General features: G+C 58.4%; 1 protein-coding gene across 1 annotated transcript in view; it reads right to left on the reverse strand.

The window, feature by feature from the left end:
• Nucleotides 1-250: 250 nt before the first annotated feature.
• RAP1GAP2 (RAP1 GTPase activating protein 2) overlaps nt 251-19773 on the reverse strand; it is a 143060-nt gene continuing 123537 nt past the window's right edge. Inside the window, exons 17-24 of the mRNA XM_054708801.1 lie at nt 11070-11207; nt 9499-9617; nt 5982-6095; nt 5667-5784; nt 5098-5224; nt 1813-1889; nt 1399-1437; nt 251-581 (exon numbers count right to left, since the gene is read on the reverse strand). Of these exons, the coding sequence (XP_054564776.1) occupies nt 1429-1437; nt 1813-1889; nt 5098-5224; nt 5667-5784; nt 5982-6095; nt 9499-9617; nt 11070-11207 (702 nt within the window). The 3' untranslated portion in view covers nt 251-581; nt 1399-1428. The remainder of the gene's footprint in view (nt 582-1398; nt 1438-1812; nt 1890-5097; nt 5225-5666; nt 5785-5981; nt 6096-9498; nt 9618-11069; nt 11208-19773) is intronic.

The raw sequence follows: 19773 nt of genomic DNA on the forward strand, positions 1-19773 counted from the left end.
GGCAGCTGTCAGCAGGTGGGGAAGAAGCTCCTAGCACAGAAGCAAACAGATGTTGGGAGCTCCAGAAATGTGGGAGCGACAGAGTCAACTTCTACCAGGACATCTTCAAGGAGCTACAGAATTGGCTCCTGGAAAAGTGCTCCCTCCAGCACCCAAAATGCCCCCATCAGGACCCGGCGCTGCCCCTCCCCAGGCGCAGTCCCCTCTGGGCCTCTGCTCCCCCCACCCCCACCAGGCTCTGCCTCTCGGCTCTCTGAGTCCCCAGTACCCAGACCCCCGCTCACCCAACACTGGCTGCTGCAGACAAAAACAAGGTAACAAATGACCCAGACACACAGCACATGGGGGGTCAGGAGCAGGGGGGCCCGGAGGAATGAGGCCTTGTCCAGAGAGGGGGAGGTGCTCGCAGGGTGTCTTGGCAAAGGAACGGGCAGGGCTGTGCCGGTCGGGGCACTGGGACAGGTCGCTGGTCTGGTGGGCAGGTGGCCGATGGAGCAACAGGCCTGTGACGGTCAGAGTAGTGAATGGCACCCCCAAACTGCTAGGATAGGAGCCTTCTCCAAGACAGAATCGGGGCTTCCCTGGAGGAGACAAGAAGGAGGGAGGCGGTCAAACACTGGGTGAAGGAAGGAAGGGCAGACACGTGTGCCCATGGCCATAGCCCATGGATATGCTGGGACAGGAGGGGCCCACACAGGGTGCCCGGCGTCAGACAGCGGAGCAGGTAGGCATCGACAGGAACCTGGTGAACAGGGTGTGCAGTGCAGGATGGGAGTGAGCGTGCCGGCACCCCCAGCTCACCTGCTTTTTTACAGCTCAGGTTTGTGCAAATGGGCTCAGCTCTGCCCCTCCCCCTGGTTCCAACTGTGACCCTCAGCCCTGCAGCCCCGTAGCAGGGGGGAAATCAGAGGGTCTCTGCTGATTCACCAGCACACATTCGGGCCTTGCGGGGAGCTGGGCCCAGGCCCGATCTGCTGAAAACCACACACTCCTGCCCGCCCCCCGACTGGCTGTGGCTGCCAGCAGGGTCCTCCCTCGGGGTGCCGCGCAGTGTTTAGGGTGCTGAGGCATCTCTGGGCACTCGGGGAGGAGAGCTCAGCCCAGGGCCCTGATGGCAGAAAGGCAGGGGCAAAGGGACGCCTCTCCCTCCAGGAGAGGAAGCCGCTCTGGGCGACTGCCCCAGCCAGGCTCCTCTGGGGCAAGGGGACCAACTCAGTGAGTCCGGCCCAGACCCTAACAACCCTTCCCGTCCACACCGAGGCCACCCGCCTTCCTCCCATCCGGGGCCCCATCGCAGAGGCTTCAGAAGAGGCGACTACCCTCCCCAGCAGGCAGGGTCTCGGGACAGTGTCGGGTCAGCAGGCCCCGTGGCCACAGCAGGACAAACACGTGACCCACCTTTGACAGGCGAAGGTCTCCTCTTTCGCATTAGTGACCCTGTTTCAAGAAAAATCCATGCGAGAGTTTTATAAAACTAGGCAACATAACCCCTGCCGACTGCACCTTCTGTCCGCCCAGCTCTCGGCTCTCTGGTGAGCTCGGAAGGGACCCGAGGCCCCGGGAGCCAACCATTCACAACTCACATCTGTGTGTCCGAGGGTGTGGCTCTAACACAGGACGTGGGGCAGAGGTGGCTGGCGACCCCCAGGCTGCTGCCTGCACCACGCGGGACCAACAGCCTCACCCCCAGATGGGACCAGAGGTTCCTCCCCCCGCTGTGACGTGCCCCGGGAAGGAAGGCTGGCTGGGAGGAGGTTGGAATGTGGGATGCGGGAGGCTCCCCCTGCCAACCCCACCCCCCTAGATCCTTACCGCACTGGAGCTCGCATGGCTGAGCTTATCAAAGCGGAATTTCAGGTTTGACCTCGGGGAATTTCTGCCTTTGGCATCTAGGAAAAAGAAGAATGCCCATGGAGAGGGTGGGGCTGTGGCGGTCACGGGCTGCTGGGAACTGGGCAGGGAGGCCAGAAGGGGCTGCTCCCCTCCACGAGACACTCTAGCGGACGCACCAATTCACAAGAGCCAACCCTTACATTTTTACAAATGTTGTGAGCTGGTTGTTACACACACAGTCACAAGCTTAGCCCTGGACGGTGTGCTCAGTGGTTAGAGCGGCAGCCTGAGCGATTCCTGGTCAACGGCATGTACCTGGGTTGCAGGTTCGATCCCCAGCCCTAGTTTGGGGCATATGCAGGAGGCAACCCATCAATGTATTTCTCTCACATCAATGTTCCTCTCCCTCTCTCTCTCTTCCTCCCTCCTTTCCACTCTCTCTAAAAAAAAACAATGGAAAAAATATCCTCCAGTGAGGATTAATTAAAAAAAATTAATTATAAGCTTATAATTAAGTGATATTCATCAAAGGTAATAAATACTCAAAAGCCATCGCTTCCTCGTTACTTCACTACATTTTACCACTCCCTATTCTTTTAAGGTTACGTCAGTCACATTGGTGGCTTGAGATCAGCAAATGCTACAAATCAACTTGATCTGCTGTTTTGTCGTTGAGACTTCAGAAACTAATGGAGAGAATCCCTATATAATAAAAGGGTAATATGCAAATAGACCGAATGGCAGAACAACCAAATAACCAATCAAAGCATAATATGCTAATGATATGCAAAGGTTGCTCAACCGCTCACTATGATGTGTACTGACCACCAGGAGGCAGACAGTCAACTGGTCAACCAGTCTCTATGACATGCACTGACCACCAGGGGGCAGATGCTCCAACTGGTATGTTAGCTTGCTGCTGAGGTCCAGCAGATCAGGACTGAGCAAGATGGGCAGGACACACCCTGGAGCCCTCCCTCGATCCCTCCCCGGCCCAATTATGCACCAGTGGGGTCCCTCAGCCTGGCCTATGCCCTCTCACAATCTGGGACCCCTCGGGGAATGTCCGAGATCCAGTTTCAGCCCAATCCTGCAGGCCACTCCCCTTGGGAGGGGGCCAGGGACAGGGCTCATGGCTGGTGAGTGCTGCTGCGGCAACTTCTCCTGATCGGAACTGACTGGGCGCCAGCCAGCGGCAGGCACAGTGGGGCTGGGATGAGCGGGAGCGGCAGATAGGAGCTGCAGGAGTGCTGGACTGTGGGTTTTGGCCCGATCCCTGCAGGCTATCCAGAAGGACCCCACCCGTGCATGAATTCGTGCACCGGGCCTCTAGTATTAGTAATATAAACTCAATGTGAAAGTGTGTCTATAGCATTGTGAATAGCACAAAAAACTGAGTAAATATTCTTCCGGTATTGGAGGCATGGGAAGGCTGAGGAACGTGTCCAATGTCACATCGCTCGTCAGTGGTGGACCCAGGGTCCTGTGCTTGCCCCCATCCCACCGTGCTGCCCTCCTGGAGGGCGGGACCAAGGCTCTGACTTCTGGGCCCACAGAGCCCATCAGTGCCTACCAGGCACGTCTACTGACATGCCCCACAGGTGCCAACCTTCACCCTCTCCCCAGAGCCGGCTCCTCCTACTCTGTCCAACTGCAGGGATCCCAGAACCCCAAAGGCCCAGACTCCTTGCTCTCCCTAAAGGCCCTGCTACTGAGCCCCAAAGATTTACCTCCTTGGCATCTCTCGAATCCAATGCTCCATCACCCCACAATCCATGGCCCATCACCCCTCACCACTCACTGTGACCCTTGTGGATCTTCCCCCTGCACCTGCTCCCACCAGTCCTTCCTCCTGGGCCAGCTGCAGCCACAAAATGGTCTTTCTCAACCCCAGATGGCGCTTCTCTGCTTAAGACCTTCCCATGGCTTCCACTGCCTGCAGGACAGAGCCCAAATCCTCACCAGGGGCAGCCCTGGCCCTGTCCACTAACCACGGTCCCCTCTCTCACCTGTCCCCTGTCCCCCTGGCCCTGTCCCCTAACCACGGTCCCCTCTCTCACCTGTCCCCTGTCCCCTGGCCCTGTCCCCTAACCACGGTCTCCTCTCTCACCTGTCCCCTGTCCCCCTGGCCCTGTCCCCTAAGCACTGTCTCCTCTCTCACCTGTCCCCCTGGCCCTGTCCCCTAACCACGGTCTCCTCTCTCACCTGTCCCCCATCACCCTGGCCCTGTCCCCTAACAATGTCTCCTCTCTCACCTGTCCCCTGTCCCCATGGCCCTGTCCCCTAACCACTGTCTCCTCTCTCACCTGTCCCCTGTCCCTGTCCCCTAGCCACTGTCTCCTCTCTCACCTGTCCCCTGTCCCTGTCCCCTAACCACTGTCTCCTCTCTCACCTGTCCCCTGTCCCCTGGCCCTGTCCCCTAACCACGGTCTCCTCTCACCTGCCCCCTGTCCCCCTGGCCCTGTCCCCTAACACTGCCTCCTCTCACCTGTCCCCTGTCCCCCTGGCCCTGGCCCCTAACACTGTCTCCTCTCACCTGTCCCCTGTTCCCCTGGCCCTGGCCCCTAACCACGGTCTCCTCTCTCACCTGTCACCTGTCCCCTGTCCCTGTCCCCTAACCACTGTCTCCTCTCTCACCTGTCCCCTGTCCCTGTCCCCTAACACTGTCTCCTCTCTCACCTGTCCCCTGTCCCCCTGGCCCTGTCCCCTAACCACTGTCTCCTCTCTCACCTGTCCCCTGTCCCCCTGGCCCTGTCCCCTAACACTGTCTCCTCTCTCACCTGTCCCCCATCACCCTGTCCCTGTCCCCTAACCACTGTCCCCTCACCTGTCCCCTGTCACCATTGTGAACTCCAGCCCCCCTGACCCACGTGTGGTTCCAGATGACGGCCTCTCATGTGCTGTCCCCTCCACCTGCAACGCTCTCCCCACCTGGTACCTTTGCATTTTGAGGACCATCGCTGTGATGGGGGGCCCTGAGTCAGAGATGGGGAAGAGCGAGAGGTCCGTGGAAAGAACCTCGGCTTTCGACTCACACAGTCCCAACTCCTCTCTGAGCTCGGTTCCCGTGAGTAACGAGAGGACAAGAACAGGCCCCGAAGGCTGATGCGCAGACGCAGTGAGGGAGCAGAGCTCAAGGCCTCACACTGGGGTTGGACCGAGACCGGCCAGTTCCGGACGCCTGGGGCTGGCGCCCCACAAACAGTGCTCAGGGCCCAGCCCCTGCCCTGGCCGCGTGGCGCACACCACGTGGCGCACACCGACCTGTCGGACTCCGGCTCATGATGATGGGGGTGGTGGCTGCCCCCAGGCTGGGGCTCTCGCTGCTTGGGGACGAGCTGTAGACAAACACCTCCTGCTTGAAGGGCGAGGTTGTGGACGGCTGGCTGCTCTGGGGAGAGAGGCCGGGTGAGCGAGGCGGGCCCACCCTCAGCGGACCCGGGCAGCCCCGGCCTCCCACTGCCCACGTGGACACGCTCTTTCCTCCCGCTGCCTCCAGCCCTGGCTCCCCTCCAGCCCAGGCAGGGCCCCTGACCACACCCATGCAGCGCTGAGCCCTCTCCTCTCCAGCCAAGAACCCCACGGCAGGGACACGCTCAGCCTGACCTCTGACCCTCTGCTGCTGCTGTTCCTCTGTCACCCCAGGGAGACCCCAAACCACCGCTCCCAGAGGGTGGAGATGGCTGGGTGGGCCACCTCTTGTTTCCATACTCCCCGCTTCCCCCCCCCCCGGAGCCTGGAGGGGGCTCTGCCCCCAGGAGCTATTGTAACACACAGAGGAGCGGTGGGCCCAGGTGCCTCCTCACTGCCCAGGTTGGCCAGGCCGCACCTACCCCACTGTCACACTCCTCCATGGCCTCGCCCTCCCCGGCCGTGCTGCTGAAGCTGCTGGTGCTGGAGGAGGAGCGGGAGATGTTGGCCCGGCCGTTCTCCTTCAACTTCATGAAGGGCCTGCAGGGGGCGGGAAGGCGGCCCCGGTCACACACGGGGCCTGAGGGCTGGGCAGGCCCCGCAGAGACTGAGTGGCTCCCCATGGCCCCGCCTGGGGCCTGTGCGTTCCAGGGAGTCCCCAAAGCGGGAGATGCCAGCGCAGAGACCTATTCCAGGGCCCGCGGGGCTAGAGCCAGCCTCCCCAGCCTCACTCTTACTTCTCCTTGCTGGGGCAGATCTCCGGAGAGCTGGGGTTGGACGAGGTCTCAGACTTTATCTCCTGCGAAGAGTGCCCGCCGTCCACAGCCTTGGGGTTGCTGGATGCACTGTCACTGAGGAGATGAGGATGAAGAGGGGTGAGCCGGTTCCCCACCTCACCCAGGCCCGAGACTGCACCAGGGGGGCCTGTGGGGTCACAGCATCCCCGATAGATAGGCCATCTATCCCACCCATGCCCCCATCAGACAACAGGGTTTTCTGCTTTGCCAGGGTCCCTCCCCTGCAGGCTCCTGGGTGAGAGTCCAGAGCTACCAGGCAGGAGGCCCGGCTTGATGCCCCCGAGCCCAAGTCCATCCCAGCTGGCAGAGCTCTAGGTCAAGGGCAGGCCACAGAGGGAATGGAGTGAGGTCTGGGCCATCCACCATCACAGCCAGCGCACACGCACCCCGCGGGGCCCCGGCAGGGCCTCGGCTGCAGAACGCCAGGGACGCCCTTCACACAGGCTACAAAATGGCTCCCCGGATGCGTGTGCTGAGAGCTGGGAAGGGCTTCTGGGGAAACAGGCTACTGCCAGCCAGGGCCACGGCTCTCCTTCTGCAGTTTAACTAAGGCCACAAACGCTGCCCAGCAGTTGCTCGGTGCCCACTGTTGGGGCCCTGTCCCTAATGAACTTGTATTTTCATGACAGCTTCATGGACCTACAATCCACATACAACTCACTCACTTAAACCGTGCGGTTCAATGGTTTTTCGTATATTCACAACCATGACCACCATCCAATTTTAGAACATTTCTACCCTCCCTCAAAGAAACCCCAGACCCACTCGCAACCACTCCCATTCCTCCCTCCCCCCGGCCCCTGACAGAATCTACTTCCTGTCCCCATGGATTTGCCTACTCTGGACATTTCATGTGAATGGAGCCATACAACACGGTGTGGCCTTTTTGTGAATGGCTTCCTTCACTCAGCTAGTGTTTTAAAGGCTCATCTATGTTGCAGCATGTGTCCGTCATACTTCACTCCTTTTTATTGCAAGACAGCACTTCATTTTTTGGGTGGGCCTGTGGATCGTTTCCGCTTGGGGCTACTATGACAATGCTGCCACGGACATCCGTGTGCTGGTGCTTATGCGGACACGTGTGCTCTTTCCCTTGGGTGTGCACCTGGCGGGGAATCGCTGGGCCTGATGGCAACTCCACGGTTAACCCTCTGAGCTGCCAGGCCGTTCTCCAAAGCCGCCTCGCCAGTTCACATTCCCACCAGCCGGGGACGAGGTTCCGATTTCCCTACGTCCTTGCCAGCACTTCCTTCTTGTCTTTCGTATTATAACCATCCTGGAGGCAGGAAGTGCCCGATGCACTTCTAACGAGGTCACCAGGGGCCTCCTCATTGTCCACCCCGGCAGGGGCTGGGGTCACTGTGCTAGACTTCTCTGCTCGGCTGCCACGCGGACCTCCCTCCTGCAAGGTCTCCTGCCCTGGCTTCTGAGGGTCCCCCCTCCCCAGGCTCTCTTCCTCCTCGCTCCCCTTCCTTCCTGGTCTTTTTCACTGGCTCTGCCTCCTTTCTCCCCTTGCCCTTAAGTGCTGGTGTTCCCCAGGCATTCTCCACACCCCCTTGGGCAAGCGTATTCATTGATTCATCTTAAGCACCACCTCCCCCTCCCCTCCCCCTCCCCTCCCGGTGACTCCCACCTTCAGTCACCGCCTCTCCCAAGCTCAGGACCAGCAATTCTGAGCACTCAGAGCTCTGGGTCTCCCTAATGAGTGGGCCACAAGGACTCAGTCACACACACAGCTTCCAATCAGAGCTCTTCATTCTCCTCCTCCATCACCGCCCTCGTCCTGCCTGCCCGGGGCAGGCGCCGCCACCAGGGCTACAGGAAGACACCTGTGCACGGGAGGTCAACCTGCCTGCCTCCCTTTCCTTCGCGAGACTGTAAGCTCCCGGAGGGCAGGTTGTGTCTTTGGAGCTCCTGGCTGAGCACTGAGCCCCACGCCAGGCACCGGAGGGATGCTGACTGCCGAATTAAACACCAGGCGGGCTCCCTGACTAAAGGATCAGAGAGACAATTAGCAAGGACGGGGTAAGTGGGATATGGGAGTGGTTGAGCTGTATGAGTTCAGCACATATTTTTGGAAATTAATCCCTTATCAGATGTATCATTGGACAATATAGTCTCCCATACAGTGGTTCCCGTTCATTTTGTGGGTGGTTTCTTTTGCTGTGCAGAAGCTTTTCAGTTTGATGTAGTCCCATCTGTTTACTTTTCCCTTCGTTTTATGCTAAAATAAGCCAGTCAGAAAGAGGCAACTATCCCATGATCTCACTTACACGGGGGATATAATGAACAGAATAAACTGAGGAACAAGCCGACATGGAGACGTGGAACAGACTGAGAGATCTCAGAGGGAGCGGGCGGGGCGGGAAGAGATTAACCAAAGAAGCTATACGCATAAGTGCACAGCCCATGGACACAACCAGCAGTGCGGGGAAGGCTGGGAGGGGGAGGGGCAGGGTGGAGGGGGCAAAGGGGGGAGAAATGGGGGACATCTGTAATAAACAATAAAAATAAATTCTAAAAAAGGAAGGAAGGGAGGAAGGGAGGAAGGAAGAAGGAAGGAAGGGAGAAAGGAAGGAAGAAAATTCTGGAAGCCCAAAGGCAGGTTCCACAAACTCTGCTGTCGGAATCAGGGACGGCTTCCATAAAGAGGCCATCTGAGTGAGCTTGGCAAAAGGAGGCACAGAAACAAACAACTCTGAGCAGCATTTCTACCTCGGGCCAAACTGCAAGACCCATTCTCACTGTCCGGTGCAGGGACTGCAAAGCTGCCCGAGTGGACGAAGCACTGAATGAGTGATGGGGACATGGGGACGAAGCACTGAATGAGTGACGGGGGAGGTGGGGGACGAAGCACTGAATGAGTGACGGGGGACATGGGGGACGAAGCACTGAATGAGTGACGGGGGAGGTGGGGGACGAAGCACTGAATGAGTGACGGGGACATGGGGGGTGAAACACTGAATGAGTGACGGGGACATGGGGACGAAGCACTGAATGAGTGACGGGGGAGGTGGGGGACGAAGCACTGAATGAGTGATGGGGACATGGGGGACGAAGCACTGAATGAGTGACGGGGGAGGTGGGGGACGAAGCACTGAATGAGTGACGGGGACATGGGGACGAAGCACTGAATGAGTGATGGGGACATGGGGGACGAAGCACTGAATGAGTGACGGGGACATAGGGGACGAAGCACTGAATGAGTGACGGGGACATGGGGACGAAGCACTGAATGAGTGACGGGGGACATGGAGGGTGAAACACTGAATGAGTGACGGGGACATGGGGACGAAGCACTGAATGAGTGACGGGGACATGGGGGACGAAGCACTGAATGAGTGACGGGGACATGGGGGCCTGACGTGGGACCAGGGTTAGAAGGAAGCCATCGCTCGAAGCTGAAGCTGCCGCAGCCCTCCCGAGGGCGCCCACCCACACCCCGCTGGACACTCACCACCGTGTCCGGCTGTCCCCTTGGCCTTCAGAGCCCGTGTGCAGCCGGGGGAAGAGCCCCGACCGCCGCTTGATGGGGCTCCGCGACTGGTTCTTCGCAGTTGCCGCCGCCACCGGAGGCTGCCAATGCGACCACCAAAATGAGCGCTCGCTCCCCAAACCAGGTCTCCTTCCCTTCACCCCCCTTCCTGGTCTACAGAGAGCCTGTGCACCACCTCCCACCCCCACAACTGGTCTGGAGAGACCCCCAGAAACACGACAGGTAATCCGCTAGAACAGAATTCTCAGAGGAACATGGGGTCAGGGCCACCCTAAGGAGAACCCCAGGTACTGAGAGGACAGGATGACTGAGGGTCACAGACTGGGAACCACAAGCTGCGAGAGTCCTGGGAGTGCCCCGGTCCAACTGCTCGCTTTGCGAAGGAGGACGTGGAGGATGGAGGGCCGAGGGAATTGGGTCAGGGTCACGTAGCACATCCCAGGCAGGACCAGCATGCGGTCCACACGCACCCACAGGCAGAGGGGGCTGCCAGGCATGTGGCTTTGCTTCTGCCCCGTGCGGGGGACGACGGACGGACGGAGGAGGGTGGCAGAATGAGAAGGGGGCAATGGGAGCCCCCCGGGCCCCTAAGCCGGGCAGGCCCCAGTGTTTGCCATTTACCCGCAGTGCAACCGTGGGCAAGTGGAAGAATTTTCTGGGCCTCAGTCACCCACAGATTGGAGGTAACTGCCCTGCCCTGGTCCCTTCACAGACCCTCTGGGAGGAACAAGGTAACAGCTATGAAAACACTGTTTGGTAAATCAAAGGCATTATACACGATCGTTTACAATACCAGCTGTCAGTGTCGTGGTGGGTATGTTCTGCTATTACAAAAAAGAACAAGAAAACCCCAACGTGCACAAATCCAAAGCCACTTTGCTTTATAAAAGGAGGGACTCTGGTCCCCTCACCTGGCCAGCTCCTGGGGCAAGCTGACCAGACCCAAACCCCCCGGACCGGCCGGGCTCTCTTTTCTTAGAACTGTACACACAGCGATTGAGAGCAAAGACTTGGGATCTGGGCAACCTACACCCAAATCCCAGTTCTTTGGCTTAGCTGGGCGACCTCCAGCAAGTTACCTAACCCCTCGGGGCCTCCCCTTTTTCCGATGTGCAATGGAGAGCACTCAGCACCTCCCTCAGACAGCTGTCACAGGGACCCAGGAGTTACTTCGCTCAGTGCCTGGTGCCCAGCAGGCAGGGGGCAGCTGCGTGTCATTAGGAATAACAAAGGCAGGGCCCTCTCACTGGTCCCAGGGCCCAGGACCACTGCGCAGGGCTGGTCCTGAGGAGGCCCGGGTGACAAGGAAACTCAGAGAGCAGGACAACAGGTGGGCTCCGGTCTGGGCCAGCCCCCAGTGCTGCCTGGCTGGGGGCTCTCACTTCAAGGGGAGGGGCGGGGTTACCCCTAGGCAGCCTCAGTCTCCCTCCCCATCATTCAGCTCGCCCTGCTGATCACCTGGCCCAAGCCTGGGTGCACACACCCCTCCCCCCACCACGGCCTGGGGGACCCCAGGGCCTGCAGACACTCACCGAGAAGGTGGTCTTGGTGACCTCCACGCTGTTGTGGGAGATGCCCCCGCTGAGGCTGCCGGGGAGGCCCCCGGCGTGCGGCTTCTTCTGGCTCGTCACCATGGTCTCCATGGAGTGGCTGCGCACGCGGATGGCCCTCTGTGGGGACAGCAGGCGAGGGGGGCCTGAGAGTTGGAGCCAGGCCTCTCCAGATGACCCCGCTGCCTCAGTGGGATCTGCAGACACACCCCAGGCTCTTCTCCCTCTCCCTCCTCCTCCCCCTCCCTCTCCCTCTCTCCGAGGCCCACATGCTAATCACTACAGTCTGCAGAGGGCTTTCACAGGTTCTGGGCACGTGGTGCTCTGCAGGCAGAGGCGAGGGAGGACGCTGGACAGCGGAGTCTGAGGGGTCAGAGCCCCAGATGCCCTGCTAGGTGGACAAAGGCTGTTACAGGGAAGGAAAGTGAGGCTTGGAGAGCTTCCCAAGCCTGAGCTTCCTCATCTGCAAATCAGGAATGACACGGTCCAAGCAGCAGAAAACTAAGCGTCCTCCTGTATTTAAACACTGGGTATCCCTTCTGCTGCCACCCCAAAGTGTGCCTGGTACAACCTGGTATATGTTCGCAGCTGGTGCACTGCGGCCAGAGCACTTCCGGGTCCGTACACAGAGCACTTCCGGGTCCGTACACTGAGCCACACCACACTCGCAGCGGCTAACGATGAGCCCGCAGCTGGTGCCGCCGCCGACACAGGACATGCACTCTCAGACTCCAGGCTGGAGGCCTCAGAGGGCCCGGAGCTGCTCAGGCCGCGTGGAGCCCTGTGCCCACTTAGGGCCACCAAAGAACGAAGGGCCCATTTGTACACAGCGCAGTGCCCAGGAGGGGACAACCAGGACAGTCACCGGTCCCAGTGCCCGCAAGGACGAGAACAGTTAAAATGCAGATTGCTGCGCCCACGGCAGGGAGGGCGCTGGGAGGTGCCGGCTGCTCTCGGACTGCTCGGCAGGGCTCTGCAGGCCGCCTGCGTTGTTCTGGAACCTGACCCAAGGGGATGGTTAGAGTGAGGCAGACAGATCCCACCTGGACCCGAGGGAGGATTTCCTGACACGGGAAGTCCTAGAGGCTTCCACCCACCATGTGGACGATGCTCCCTGGTTCTGAAGGCCTTCAAAGATGACAGGAGTTCTAGGAAGGGAGGTTTCTCTCCAGGATCCCCCACACCCCACATCATTTCCCTATGACCGGTCATTCAGTCCCTCGATAATGCGGCCAGGTGGCCACACATATAAAGCTCTTAGCAGAGCACCCGGCACATACTAAGTACCCAATCAATGTGGCCACTCTTCTTGTTAATAGCAAGCATTTGTCATGTGCTTCCTGTGTGCCCATGCCCAGCACTGCCAGAAACTGGGAGAATTGCAGGAGGGGAGTCAAAGACGTAGGAGAGATGGCCCCTGCCTCCAAGGAGTGTACAGTCAGCAGGGAAACAAGACATCCCTAAACTTAGGGCAATGGAAAAGGCCCAGAGCCACTGTGTTAACCACCTGTCCAGGCCCCCCGGCCTCAGAGCCACATGCAAAGACTCACGGATGCAGACATTACTAGTGGCTCACATACAAGTGCCATCCCCCCATGTTCCTTGCTGGCAGAGCCACTGTCTGGCCCAACGTCCCCCCTTCCTCCACAGGACAAAGAAGTAAACCATGACCCTCTCAGGCAGTCACGTCATCCATGCCCTTGCCAGTGGGACATGAGGGGACGTCCCTGGGGGCTCTGAGGAAAGATCTCCTCAGTGATCCCCAAAAGAGGTGTGACACCTCTGCACCTAGGACCACACCGCCGCCGTGGGGCTGTGCGGGGCCAAGCCTCCGGGCGAAGCTGACAAGATGGGGGTGGCAGAGGGGCAAGGGGATGGAACCTGCCTGCCACTGACCACGCAGAGCCACGAGCCACCTGGGCCTTCCGGTTAAGTGAGCTAGTGGATCTTCCTCATTGCGTGAGTCAGCGGAGGCGGGGAGTTCTCGGAACCTCGGCTTCAGAAAACCGATGCAGAAGGACAAAGGTGGGACACTGCCCCCACCCTCGCCTGGTTCACACCCACGCGTGAACCACATGTGTCTGCTTCCGCGCTCCACGTGTCCACCTACGTGGAACGGCCGCCCTTCCCTCCCTTGAAGCATTGAGTCCACGGAAAGGTCGTCCCAAGAAAGCAGCGGGGATGCTGCCCCCAACCCAAATCGCAGGTCCCCCGGGAGCTCTCCCCCAGGTCAGGAATTCGCCAAGCTCAGGAGTGGCCGAGGACCGCACCCAGCCTGCCTCTCTATCCTGGGAGGAAGGTGCCTCAGGAAGGAGGGCCGTTTGCAAAGATGATGGTCCTGGATGGGGAGCCCACCAGCCGTGTGTCCCTGATGGCATTCATCTGGCCCGGCCTGTCTGAGCCGAAGACGCCCCCTCGAGGGACATCAACTCTCTCTCTTTCTAGACCACAGAAGAGCGTCACCTAGCAACATGGATAAACAGCCAGCACCTTCTCTTCATTCCACCACCCAAAGATCAGTCAGACGTGTGCCCTTGGGAAAGCTGAAGGCAGGGAAGGCGTGGCACCCCTCGGAGGTGTCCTTGGATAAACAGAGTTTCCTTAAATGAGTCACGTGCTCCATCAACTCAACCTCATTCCATTCCGTTGGTACCTGTGTGTGCCGCCACCACCATCGTCATCAACTGTGACATGTCAATGACTCATTTGTGTTCGGATGCTTTCTCACTGTCTCTCTGCAGAGGAGATTAAAGGAGCCCTGTGTGACGGCAGCTGGTCCACGGAGCGTCACACACGTGATCTTATTGCATCCTCCCAGCTCTGGGACACAGAGAGGACAGGCACAGAGAAAAGGTCCTGAAACGCAACTGACTGCGAGGTCACACCAAAGGTAAGAGATGGAACCAGGACCAAACCCAGGACCCTGGGCTCCAGACCAAAGGGTCCCAAGAACCATCCCAGCTTGAACATGTAATTCCACTGGCGGATGGACTGAGGGTGATGAGAAACCAAGAGATTTCGGCCTCCCTGACATCAGGGAGGACTCGTCTCCTCAAAGGCCCGTGGCGCTGCTGAGTCAGTGAGGTAAGTCTGAGGACACAGTGGCTGCAGGGAACTCCGGGATGTGCGGGGCTTGACTCCCGGTTCTCCCCAGCACAGTGTGTGAGCCTCTGAGACAGTCTCCTCCCCTGTATAGCGTGGTGATGGTCCCCACGTGAGCATGACATGCTGGATGACCAATCCCTGGTGTGACACCTGCTTACTCAAGGTCATCTCTCCTGCCCACTCTTAGGGATGGGAAAAGAGAGGTGATGGCTCCCTTGAAACCCTACAATGATGCTCTGTTTGGACAAAATCATGCAGTGACATGGTCTAGAGTATGTCACATGGCAATCTGAGGTAGAGCTGGACACACCAGCCTTTTCAAATCGGTCAGGAGAGTCAGGTACAAGGCGAAGAAGAGGACAGAGGGCGGCGATGTGGACAGAGGGAGGCAGGAGAGAAGAGGACAGGCCCGTGAAGCCTTTGCCGGGGCGGCAGGAGGTCTCCGGGGACCACCCGGCCCCTCTCCCACTCAGGCCCTGCACATCCAGGCCACAGTTCATGTCCTCTCCGCTTGCATCTTCCCGGGGACGGGCTGCTCACTGCCTTCGTGGGTGAGCACCCTGGCCTTTGAAAAGACCTTCTGCACACCAGGCTGAAATCGTACCATTTCCAGATGTCGGCGCCATGGACTAGTCTGTTCCATACTTCACACAACTATCCCTATCTGTCCTCGGATGCTCTCCTCCAAGCTAATCGCCTCTAGTTCTGTTCCATACTTCACACTAGTCTGTTCCATACTTCACACAACTATCCCTATCTGTCCTCAGATGCTCTCCTCCAAGCTAATCGCCTCTAGTTCTGTTCCATACTTCACACTAGTCTGTTCCATACTTCACACAACTATCCCTATCTGTCCTCAGATGCTCTCCTCCAAGCTAATCGCCTCTAGTTCTGTCCCCCACGCTGAGTCGCCATGGTTTCCCAGCCCTCAGCACACCTTGTGGGGAGTGAGAAAAGAGGGATGGAGTCACTCCCGCATGTCTGCGTGTGTCACGCCAGCTGGTGTCACAGAGGGAGCCCGTCTCCTCCGGGCCTACCCCAAACCCCGCTTCTTTACAAATGGCTTTTGTGAGTTGTTTCAATCTGACAAATTCAACGAGGGGGACCCAATGCACAAGGATAACACTAGGGGAACACATGCTTATCTGTAGCAAGTAAGCAACAGAGGCAGGGCCGACGGAGAGAAAGATGCTAATTTCTTGCCGGCTATGACGGCCCCCTAATCGGAAGAATCTGAGGTCCAAAGCAGGGTCTTCTGCCCCTTTGGCAGCACAAATAAAGGAGGAAGGCTGATGGGAGTAGGAAATAACCCTCCATGTCTCCTTTCAGACAGACCAGAGCTCCAATCCATGAGCTGCCCCAGCCGGCGGGCACTTTGCCGGAGCTACTTGCAGAGTGGCGCTCCGGCCACTAGGGGTCAGAGCAGACCAGTGCATCGGCTGCCAGCCCCTCAGAGGCGGGGAGACATTCACCCAACACTCCTGCTCTCCGCTGTCCCAGTTCTGGGGCTGGTGGTGACCCTCTCCTCTGGCCCTCAGGCCCCTTCTGCATGAGGTCATCAGAGGGTGGGGCTACTCGGGGTTTCTCAAAATGTGGCTCCCACGTGCCTTGTGTACATACGTTGATACATCAAGTAGCATCCCTTTGCCCTTCCACTTTATGAGGGACCAACAGAAACTTCAACAGCGGGCAGTGGCTGAGCACGCATTTGAGAACAACAGTTCAGAGATCAATATTTTTCAGATGTGAGTAACACCCAGCTGCTTGAAAAAGAAAACTATTCTGGGTGGAGGAGGCGGAGGGCGATGGGGGAAGGAATGCGGGACATCTGTAACATTGTCAACAATAACTAATATACATGTTTTTAACATAAAACTATTCTTGCAAGACTCCAAGACTATGTCCACAGACCCCCAGCACCGGGGCGCCCGGCTGCACTGGCCCCTGCCTACTTACTCATGTCTTTCGATGGTGAGTCTCGCTGCCAAAGTTTAATCTCGACTGGAAATGCATTTTTTATATCATCCGCTACGTAAAAATGCAAAATGTGTACGTGTTTGTAGAACTGGGGGACTCCCGAGAATATCCCCAAGCTCCTCAGAAGCAGGTCTAGGCGTCCATGAACCAACTGTTCTGTTTCTCGTGGGAGAAACACTAAGCCGACAGCCCGTGAACGGAAGCCGGGCGTGGAGAGGAGGAGAGCTACTCTAAGTGGTGTGAGGAGCCAGGAGCACAGCCTGGGGCAGCGACCGGTCTGCTTCTCGGCAAAGGGCTGTAGGGGAGGGGGAGCAGCCACAGAGGCAGGGATGGGTGACTGGGGTCGCTGTGAGCCCTGGGACGTCTGGATTATGTTTCTGTGCATCTGTGGGACGAGAACTGTGACAGCGAGGAGACAGCAGGAGCTTTTCCTCCTGGAATCGCCTCATGCACCACTCTTGCAAGGACTTCGTGGCGGTCCAGACAGAACGCCAAGAGCAGGGGTCCTCAAACCTTTTAAACAGGGGGCCAGTTCACTGTCCCCCAGACCGTTGGAGGGCCGGACTATAGTTTAAAAAAAACTATGAACAAATTCCTATGCACACTGCACATATCTTATTTTGAAGTAAAAAAACAAAACGGCAAAAACACCCGCATGTGGCCCGCGGGCCGTAGTATGAGGACGCCTGGCCAAGAGGAATGCCGATAATTCTGACGCCACTGCACCGTCCAAGGTGCCTGGGAAGAAACAGGGAAACGGAAGACGGTGTCCTGAGCTGGGGCAGACCACAGGCTGGGACACCCACCGCAGGCCGTGATGGGACGCACGGGCAAAGAGCTCGTGTCCCGACGGGAGGAGGAAACAGCTACTCATATCCCGCAGAGCTCGGAAGGTGTGCTCTGCGCGACTGGCCCTGACGGCCCCTCCCTCACCCCACAGTGCCCCTCGGACACGGGCATGGAAGCCGAAGGTAGAAGGGACTGTCCGCAGCCCACAGGTGGAAGGAGTTAGGGTTGAAGAGAAAGCTTCCCTGGATTACTGGATCAGAGACAAGGAATGGGCAAGGCCTGAAGATCTCCCTCTCTGGGAAACCCCGTAGTCAAGCCGCTGGAGTCGGCCCAGAGGCAGGGGACTGGGAAATGGCCTCAGGTCACTGTCCTTTAGACCGGCAACCTGAGGTCGCTGCCGGGCCGTTTTATCCGCTGGGCACGGTGGGCACGGTGCCCACGGCCTGCAGGAGTTCCCAGGTTATAGAAATATTTGAAAACTGAAAAAAACTATTGTTACCTCCAAAAGGCAGAGAGAAACCTGCAAAACGGAAAGCAACAAATCACTAGGTGTCTGCAGTCGGCGACAGCTCGAGTCATGTACGAATTACATCTGCTATGGAGCCGGGAGCATCTGACAAGCTTGCCAGGATGTGGGCGGAGCCCTCAGAAGTGTTCCTAGTTACCTGGTCTCCCATTCACCCCTCCCTCTGCCCGGCTAGCTGCTCCGGCTCCCTCTCCTCCCCCGCTCCTCTTCTCCCCCACCCCCCTTTCCTCTGGGTCTCAATTCCTCCTGTTTCACCCTGGCCGCCACTGTCCATCAGGGCTGAGACAGATGTCCCAGGAATCTCCCACCAGCCCGGACACGCAGTCGGCTCCTGCCCGCGCCCGCGTGAGGAATCTCGGCAGCTGGCCCTTGGGACCAGCAGGCCCTGCCCTGCGCTCTGTGCCGCTGCCTGGCAGGGGGGCAGACCCCAGGCGTGCCCGGGCCGGGCTAGTGGGTGGAATCTTAATTGAGTTGGGACCCAGCGGCGGTGTCATGTGGCACTTGGGAACACACGCTTCGGAACCTGCCAGACACAGCTTCGACTCCCGAATCTGTTGGGTGGTGACTTGGGACAAACGATTCTGTTTCTTCAGGTCTCCGTTTCCTCACGTGCAAAATGACACTCCTAATTATTGAAACTGGGTATCAGTGATTCTACCCCTAACCCCAGCCCTGCACAGGGCACAGGGAGCAGCGTGAGAGCTTAGAGGGATGGCGGGTGCTAAGCTTTCACTGTACAGGGCAACGCGAACAGCGCACACGTTCACCGGGCATTGACTCTATTCCGGGCCATGCGACCTCTTCGGACTATTTCCATTTCTCCCAACAACGCCAAGACGCAGGTCCCGTCGATCATCCCTGTGCTGTTCATGCAGCTCAGAGACTTGAAAGACTGTGCCCAGGATCACACGGCTGGGATTCTAACACAGGCAGGTCCAACCCCAACCCCACACACGGTCCCCAAAACGGTAACTTTATAAATCATCCTGCCGCGGGCAATCAGCAGAACATTGACTAAGAACCAGAAAACCCGGGTTTGAAACAAGGCTTTACCTCTGAGCGGGTGTAAGGTTTTTTTTGTGGGGTTTTTTTTTTTTTAATAAGTTTTTATTGATTTCAGAGAGGAAGGGAGAGGGAGAGAGAGATAGAAACATCCTATCTAATAATAAAGTAACATGTAAATTACCATCACTCCGCTATGCCCACGATTGGGCGGCGGGAGGCTGGGGGGCGGGACTCAGGGTGGCCTATCCGGCCATTGAGAGGCATGGATCCGCTGCCACTGAGGGGGGCTACCCTGCTGTTGAGAGGCGCAGGGGGCGGGAGTCCCCCTTCACCCTTCCCTCCCCCCGCCGTGCCTCTCAACGGCCAGATCCGCGGCCGCTGAGGGGGCCTGCCGCGGACACCCAGCTGCGTCTCTCAACGGCAGGGTAGCCAGGTGTCCGCGGCAGCCCCCCTCAGCGGCCGCGGACCATCAAAAGTGGGGGAGCTGGGTGCCTGTCTGCTCCGGTACCAGGCCTTTCAGAAGCCTCCGCCGAGCCGGAGGCTTCTGAAAGGCCTGGTGCACCAGCGGACAGGCACCCAGCTCTACCGTGAAAAGCGAAAGCGTGTAGGGGGCCCTACACGTGCATGATTCAATCATGCACTGGGCCTCTAGTCCATGATAAGAGAGGATCATCAATAGGCTGCCTCCTGCACGCCCCCTACTGGGGATCAAGCCCGCAAACTGGGCATGTGCCCTCCTGACCAGGAATCGAACCATGACCTCCTGGTTCGTGGGTCAACACTCAACCACTGAGCCACGCCGGCCGGGCAGTGGGTGTAAGGTTCCGAGCAGCCCTGTGGCCTCTCATCCTGTCCCCTTGTGTGGGAGTGGAAGTAACAAGGCCCGTGCTAACCGGAAAGGGTAACAGCCAGGCTCAGATCAGATGCCGGATGTAAGTGCTGTGCGGACCAGCACGCACTTGGCAAGCACATGACAATGAGTCTTCTTTATGCCCGGCCAGCGAAGCGGCTGTCCCAGCTCCACGTGAATACTCCCAGGGACAGGGAGCTCACTACTTATTTTAGCAGCTCATTCTGGTTAGAAAGTTCTTCCCTTTGCAAAGTCCACAGGGACTTGCCTCTAACGCCATCACACTGGCCCTGGCCAGGTCCTCGGGTGCCCTGGCAGCTGGAGAAATCCTTGCGGAACCCCACACCAGCTGCTGAAGACAGCGAAGACCCGTGTCCCTGCTCCCGCCATTCTGCCCCGGGCGCCCTGACCACAGAAGGAGGCAGGTGGGAGCA

This window comes from Eptesicus fuscus, chromosome 20 (genome assembly GCF_027574615.1).
Source record: "Eptesicus fuscus isolate TK198812 chromosome 20, DD_ASM_mEF_20220401, whole genome shotgun sequence".
Classification (NCBI taxonomy): domain Eukaryota; kingdom Metazoa; phylum Chordata; class Mammalia; order Chiroptera; family Vespertilionidae; genus Eptesicus; species Eptesicus fuscus.